The sequence below is a fragment of the Branchiostoma floridae genome, chromosome 13 (assembly GCF_000003815.2).
Source record: "Branchiostoma floridae strain S238N-H82 chromosome 13, Bfl_VNyyK, whole genome shotgun sequence".
In the NCBI taxonomy this organism is placed as follows: Eukaryota; Metazoa; Chordata; class Leptocardii; order Amphioxiformes; family Branchiostomatidae; genus Branchiostoma; species Branchiostoma floridae.
In genome coordinates this window covers 3,698,209-3,706,513 of record NC_049991.1, presented here as the reverse complement: position 1 = coordinate 3,706,513, position 8,305 = coordinate 3,698,209, and the positions used below count along the sequence as shown (strand labels likewise).

General features: G+C 40.1%; 1 protein-coding gene across 1 annotated transcript in view; it reads left to right on the top strand.

Moving 5' to 3' along the window:
• LOC118429347 overlaps positions 1-5,818 on the top strand; it is a 26,235-nt gene extending 20,417 nt beyond the window's left edge. Inside the window, exons 22-26 of the mRNA XM_035839828.1 lie at positions 1,047-1,172; positions 1,632-1,757; positions 2,510-2,603; positions 2,967-3,130; positions 3,919-5,818. Of these exons, the coding sequence (XP_035695721.1) occupies positions 1,047-1,172; positions 1,632-1,757; positions 2,510-2,603; positions 2,967-3,130; positions 3,919-5,061 (1,653 nt within the window). The 3' untranslated portion in view covers positions 5,062-5,818. The remainder of the gene's footprint in view (positions 1-1,046; positions 1,173-1,631; positions 1,758-2,509; positions 2,604-2,966; positions 3,131-3,918) is intronic.
• Positions 5,819-8,305: the final 2,487 nt, after the last annotated feature.

The window sequence follows — 8,305 nt, the reverse complement described above, 5'->3', positions numbered from 1 at the left end:
GGAAAATTCCTCTTTTAACCATAGCGAAAAAATGGCAACTTATTATTTTCGGTCCCATTGGTAATGCATTACAGGGCAGGTAACAAACGTTACCTGTAACGTTTGTTACAACAGTAGATTTTACCCTGTTTTCTTCGAAAGGACTCACCTTATTGACTACATCATTTAGGTATTAGTGAACGTCCCTGGGAACATTTAAAAAGTGGGCAGCTTTTTTACACCAGGTCAAATAGGAAGCTTAGACAGCATCGAACAATGGTAACGTTTGTTACAGTCGTCATTTCTGTACAACATTTTGTTGGGATACAAGGTGGGATACAAATGACAGTCAACAACCCTTTCTTGTTTCTTTAGAAAGCTAGAAAAACTGTACAGCGTCACAAAAACGGCCATTTCTAGTCTTATACGTGGATAATATAACCGTGGCAACCATCGTACTCATGGTGGTAACGTTTGTTACCGAATCTGGCGACAGGCATGAACCACCTCACACAGCCTCCAAGATCAGTGACAGTAGCGATCTGACGTGATCGGTGATAGGGCCTGGTCAGCTGGTTTCACCTACCGAGCAATCATTCTGGGAACTGAATTGTTACATTTTTGGCTATTATTTGAATTCTTCGTTTCTTCTCAGGCGACAGCCATTTTTTAGGGAGTGAAATCCGACCCGTGGCTGTAATAATCCATTAAGCCATCAACCAATACGAATGTTGTTGTGCATCTGTTGTAAAACATTACAGGGGTTGTGGAAAAATGAAGGAACCAGTGATGTTGTCTATAATTTGCTCCATATCAAGGCGTAAAGTCAGACGACAGCATTTCCACATTAAATGAGAACAAACCTGATGTTATCAAACATGTGCATGATTTTGCGGATAAGGACGTGTACGGTTAGGTGATGATTGCTGGTTGTTGATGATATTTGGCATCATAGCTCGGGAATTTCCCTACCCCATTTGCCATCTTTCGCTCCCATACATATACAGCACCATTGACAGTAATATGAAGACGACGATACAAATGTTCCTATCTTTTTCTCCACATAGGCCTTGCTGGATGCCATCAAGAGGATTGAGTACATGAATAAATATCACACGAGAACCGGAAAATCTCTAGAGGCTGTTTACGACGAGTTCACCCAAGCTAATGGTGCCAGGGATGGTGTGGAAAAGGTGACGATGCTTTTGACGTGAAATTTTCTTCCGCGTTGGCAGAAATTGAAATTAAACTACTAGTATAATTTCCATCACGAAATTGTACTTACGAAAATTTTGTTGACGTCTAACTCCAGCTTTTGTCAAGAAATTCCTTAGTAAATTCTTGTATTGAATGAAAGTTTATCCATTACTTCCAAATTTCTATACATATAACAAATTAAAAAAATGTCACGTTATGAAACAAGAAATACAATATTATGATATTAAGAATAAAGATATAGATATAGATGATAAACAAATAAAGATCATATACATACAATATACATCTGATATAAAAATGGAAAAAGAAAATAATTCGAAACATGATTAAAGGTAAAAAGATATATAATAAAGTAGTTATTTTCAAACCATTGTTCTAGACTAGCACCATAAATGTCTCATTACATTTTTTTTTAAATCAACAATCTTTTTTAGATCATCATCTTAATAACAGACGGGAAGGCCACCGACCAAGTGAGAGCGCCTGCGCAGTACGTGAAAAACAAGGGTGCGCACGTGTTCACTGTGGGCGTGGCCAAGTACAAAATGTCTGAACTTAAGGTAAGAAACGCCTTCAAGTTTCATAACTTTTCTCCATTATATTTGTTTCAAGTATTTATTCTTTAATGATGTGTGCAGCAAAAACATTAATCTGTTTCGAAATTTAATCTCGAATATGTACTTTTAAGCAAATGCAAATATACCAAGGATTTGGCAGTTGATAGTCCAGATAATAATGTATGTATGGCAAGATAAACTTTTGATACATATAGGTAGTGGAATACATTATGTTAACATTGATAATTTGATCTTCTTCTACTAATACTACTAATACTACTACTACTACTACTACCACTACTACTGTCCTTTTACTTTTACTACGACTGCTATAACTACTACAACTACCATTACTACTTCTACTACGGTGACTACTACTACTACTACTACCACTAGTACTTCTACTGCTGCTGCTGCTGCTGCTGCTTCTACTACTTCTACTACTACTGCTGTTACTCCTACTACTACTACCGCTACTACTACCACTACTACTTTTATTACTACTACTACTGCTGCCTTTTACTACCACTGCCATTACCATTACTACTTTTACTACGACTACTACTTCTACTACTACCGCTACTACTTTTACTACTGCTGCTAACACTTCTACTACCACTACCATTACTACTTCTACTACTAATGCTACTACTACTGCTACTACTATTACAACAACAACAACAACTACTACTATTACTACTACTACTACTACTACTACTACTACTACTACGACTCAGAGTTGACGTATTTTACAGCTCATCGCGTCGAATGACGACTACGTGGCCACTGCTGATGATTTTGACGACTTGGACCGGATCAGAGACAAAGTGCTGGAAGTCGTCTGTCACGGTAGTTAATCTAAAGAACCATTTGATCAATACATAAAGTTTTTTTCAAGCTTTTAAGTAAGAGGTTTCTACAAAATCTATCAAATGATTAACGTACCGCACCAAGGTGTATATGGCGATACAAGACCTGTGTGGTTTCTATCTTCTTCTTGGCTTGTCTTCGCTAACGGTCTTTATAACCACTGAATAAACCACCGAGCAAAGCTGACCACGGTATCACGGTATTTTAATCAATACCAAATGGGGACAACTGATTGGTCAATCCCTTCTGGCTTTTTTCCGTTTCTTTGTAAATTTTTCTTAATTTCCAAACTAAAAATAAGTATCAGTGAACCATATATATTTTGTATTCATTTCATTACAGCTGACAAGTGCAGTCGTAACATTGGAGCCGAGGTGGAGAACGGTCTGCAGTACCTGAAGGGAACGGCAGAGGAGCTGATGGACGAACTGGAGGGACGTAAGAACCTGGGTCTGGAAACAGCACAGACGGAGACTGGAGAGGATGCTGCTATGCAGCTCAGAGAGGTTAGTTTTATCGAAAGTTTCACCACAACAATTGTCTAGAGTTAAATGTATAAGTCTATAACAATGCTGGCCATTGTGTCTCATTCTATATATAGGTCGAGTATATCCATGCCTGTTATGTAGAATGACTTTGTTTCATTTTGCCCAAAATTTCTTGGAACAAAACATCCATATGACCTGTATGACCATTATATTTGCATCATTAGCCCACCCGAAGGGTGCCTACATGCATGTGTAAATTAAAGTTACAATTGTGTTGTTGTTTACAACAGGAGGGTCTAGTTTGAGATGGTTTCAGAAAATAAGCAAACCTTGTGTACCTTGTTGAGTGTAGAGTTCACAAACACAAGTAATACAAAATAACATTGCCAAAGTGCTGAAAAGTGGTTAGATATATCATTAACATGAAAATTTTGTTACATAGTGGGTCTTTAACAACTTATGTTTAGAGTACAGCTAGTTCACCTTCATCTGTGACGTATCCGTTGCTTTTAAAACATGGTATTTAGGGATATGCAGTCACTAGCTGGTTTCAAATTGCAACATTGCTCAAATGTTGTAATTGTGACTGGATGTTCCTAATTATCTTGTTTAAAAATAACGGATATAGGGTAACCCCGCGGAAATAAGTGAATTCGCGTTATAACTTGACATGTCTGTTGTGGGAGTACTGAAAGCCAAATTCTATTTAATTACACTATATTGGATGAAACGTATACACACAGATAAACTTTGCACTTCTGTGAGGTGACACTAAATATTAAACTATCATTTTCTCCTCTTTATAGATGTTAGATTCCATGTCCGACCTGACGAACGATGCCATCGAGGCTGGCGAAGAAGCCACCAAGAGTGTGTCACTCGTCCTCAACAAGATCGACCGACAACTGCAGGACATCCGGGACCTCACGGACATCCGGGACCCGTCGGACATCCGGGACCTCTCCAACATCCAGGACATTCCAGAGTCTGCTGAGTACGAGGAATCAATGGACCTTCACGACCCTCAGCCTGACAGGATGGAGGAAATCCGGAACGTTCTCGAGGCAGATCTAGACATGCTGGAGGAAATCCGGAACCTTCAAGTTGACGTATTGGAGGAAAACGAGGGCCTTGAACTTGACGGCTTGGAGGAAAGAGAAGGCGTCGACCTTGACGGACTGGATGAAGACGATGGCCTTAAACACGACAGACTGGAGGAAGATGAAAGCCTCAAATCTGACGGACCGGAGATAGATGAAGGCCTCGAACTTGACGGACTGGGGGAAGACGAGGGCTTCGAACTTGACGGACTGAAGGAAGATGAAGGCCTCGAACCTGACGGACTGGAAGAAGACGAGGGTCTTGAACTTGACGGACTGGAGGAAGACGAGGGTCTTGAAACTGATGGACTGGGGGAAGACGAGGGCTTCGAACTTGACGGACTGAAGGAAGATGAAGGCCTCGAACCTGACGGACTGGAAGAAGACGAGGGCCCTGGACCTGACGGACTGGAGGAAGACGAGGGCCTAGGACCTGATGGACTGGAGGAAGACGAGGGCCCTGGACCTGACGGACTGGAGGAAGACGAGGGCCCTGAACCTGACGGACTGGAGGAAGACGAGGGCCCTGGACCTGACGGACTGGAGGAAGACGAGGGCCCTGGACCTGACGGACTGGAGGAATACGAGGGCCTAGGACCTGACGGACTGGAAGAAGACGAGGGCCCTGGACCTGACGGACTGGAGGAATACGAGGTCCCTGGACCTGACGGACTGGAGGAAGACGAGGGCCCTGGACCTGACGGACTGGAGGAAGACGAGGGCCCTGGACCTGACGGACTGGAGGAAGACGAGGGCCCTGGACCTGACGGACTGGAGGAAGACGAGGGCCCTGGACCTGACGGACTGGAGGACGTGCTGAGGGAGATTGAGAAGATCATCGACGAATGATTGACACCTGACATCCATTTAAACATTGTCTTTACGCAGTGCATACGCAGTCATAGTGCTGTACTTTTTTTGTTTTAGTGTTAGAGATAAAAGTATAGAACATTCTAAGTAGCGCAGTTAGCTTTATGTCATAGAATATATGCATTGATACCGGTTTTCAAGCTGAAGTAGGATATATCTATGTGGTTCATGCTAATTGCCTCCATGAAATGTCATGGAGGCCATATTTTACCCTGCATTTGTGTGTGAACAAGATAATTCAGTGGATTGGTTTCATATTTGGTGTGTTGGTAGGGTGTGACGAAAGCTGGAAATGATTAGTTTTGGCCCACCTAGCGGCTTTCCCTGTTTTAGATACGATTGGAATCATTGAATGTTATGGGTCCTTAAATTCTTTGACTGCTTCAAACACGAAGATGCTAGATAATAGAACCAGTACAATTTTCAAAAATTCCCACCTATTTCGTTGCTAGTTTTTTTTTCATAAACATGTAATAGTGAACCATTCCTCAACACACAATTTGATACTTTGCTACTTGAAATTACATGTAATAAGCTTGTTCAAACATTCCGATGGAATGCTGGGATTAAGGTTAATTATTTGGTGTAATAGAATTATTACATGGTAATGCAAGTTAACGATATGGCATAAATGTTATACACAAATAGAGGTGAGAGAATGTTACGAAGTGAACGCAATTGGCGGCTACCTTTTTTTTTACTGTCTTTTATAGGTCAATTTGGCATCGCTAATGCACTGCAGATTATTATGTAGTTATCATAACCTGGTCGTCTAGCATAGAATTATACCAAATGTGCATATCTAGGCCATATAGAATGGAGCGTTCGTACTGACGTGACCAGAAGCACGTGATAAACTTGGAAATATCTTGGACGGATGAAAATATGAATAGGTCTGACTCCATTTAGGTAGTAGAAGTTACATATTGCAAATGACTGAGTGCAGTTTTAATGAGTCAGTGCAAGAAAAAGCAAATAAAACGGTAATGGGATACTTCTGTCTGTCTTTTGTTATCATTCTAAGGTTGACAGGTAGCAACATATTTATTTTCTTACCGACTGCCCCCCTCCTAGAATGAGCCGTTTAAACTGCGCATGTGCAAGGTCAAAGTTGAAGGCCCCTAAGTTCTTGTCTAGTAGCTACAATGCACTTGTATATTGTTATGCTAATTGTGGATCTGAATAAAGTCAAAGGTTTTAACGTGCTAGCTTAAAGGCAACCTATGCAATATCAGCCCAAGTAAAAGTCGGTGTTGTAGAACTTCAATTGTCAAAGTCATTTTTCTACGTAATAAGATGAAGCAACTCTATTCCATTCCAATCCATTCCATACAAGCATTCAAGGAGCAAATATTCGAAGCCACAGTGGCGCGAGGACGCCGTGAAGTCTAATTTTTGTGGGTTACATTGTTTATGGAACAATAGCGCAGCTTGTTTCTTCGCCGTTTTTACCGCACAATGTATGAAATGTAGATCTAAATGTTGGAATAAAGTGCTGCTTAATGTTTTCAACGCAAAACATGCAGTTGCAAAATACGCAAATATGTGGCGTAAATTTTATTCATCAGTATTACAAGGTCAAGGAAAATGTGAAAGAACAAAAATGAAGAATCTTCTGTTCTGTACGCAATATTGTGTGTGTTCAGTCATTTGTTCAACCTTCCTGACCATTTTGATTTCATAATGAAGGCACCTTTTTTGTCAAAAATTTTTGTTCGCTCGCTCGCACATCAGTTTTTAGATTCCCAGCGGATGTAATCCATATAATTAAATCAACGTGGCCTTCGATAATGATACAACAAGGTCAAAACTTTTCTTTCCCTTGTTATCGGGCCTGGCGAGTGCTTCGTGGGAAGAACCTACCGTCACGTTTCTCGCCGCTGTTGTGACGGGCCAAAGTTAAGTCGCGCCTCCTGGCGTAATACTCTGGAATCCCACTTTACACATGCTTCGAATGCGAACATTTTCGGCAGTAATATGTCAGTTTTCTCATGATGTTTGTGGCTCGTTCTCATTAAAATGTAAAATTGCTGTCGCCTACCTTTAGGACTTCATATGGAGCAAATCATAGACAATATCACTGGTTCCTTCGTTTTTCCACAACCATATTTTTCCAAACTCATATTGGTTGATGGCTTGGAAGATAATTATAGCCACTGGTGGGATTTCACCCCCTAAAAAATGGCTGTCTCCTGAAAAGAAACGAAGAATTCAAATAGTAGCCAAAAATGTAACAATTCAGTTCCCAGAATGATTGTTCGGCAGGTGAAACCAGCTACCCAGGCCGTATGACTAATCACGTCAGATTGCTCCCGTTACTGATCTTGGAGGCTATATGAGGTGGTTTATGCTCTACCAAAAAAGATTTTTTTTCTTATTTTGCTTACCCCATGGACAATTGTTGTATGAAGTAAAATATTCTTGGAGGAAGAAAATGTAGAAAAAAATTCAAGCAAAACGAGAAACTACAAAATTTTAATTAGACATTTAAGCAAAATCTTCTTATTTTTCTTACAAGGCAAGAAAATAGTTCTAGAAATTCTTTTTTTTTTTAACCAGATTCAACTCTTAAAATACAAGAATTTTTTTTCTTCCAGGAAGATAAATTTTCTGTGAGGAAGCAAAACAAGATAAACAAGAAAGGGCATTTTGAGAAATACAAGAAAACAAATCTCAAATTTTCTCAAAAACTTAACAAGAAGAAATTTGCTTGCCCCATGGACCATCACATTTTTCTAACATTTCTTGGGGACAGAATAATTTTCTTCCTTGAAGATAAATTTTCTGTGAGGAAGCAAAATAAGATAAACGAGAAAAGGCATTTTTGGTAGTGTGCCTGTACCACCACAAGTACAATGGTTGCCACGGTTATATTATCCACCTATAATTTGACCTATATATATATATATGACGCTTTCTAACTTTCTAAAGCAAGAGAAAGGGGTCATTGACTGCCATTTGCATTATATCTTTCTTAATAAAATGTTGTACAGAAATGACTCAAACAAACGTTACCGTTGTTCGATGCTTTATCGCATAGTCTTTTTAGCGCATGCCCACAAACGCCCACTCTGGAGAAGTCCGCGCTGCACAAATCTCATATTTTTTGCTTGGAATATGTCAACACTGTGCTGCCATGCATTAATCCTGAGTTTCAAGTCAATCCATTGGCCCGAAGTGACATAAATCAAAGTTGACGATTTTCGATGGTCTTTTTAGCGAA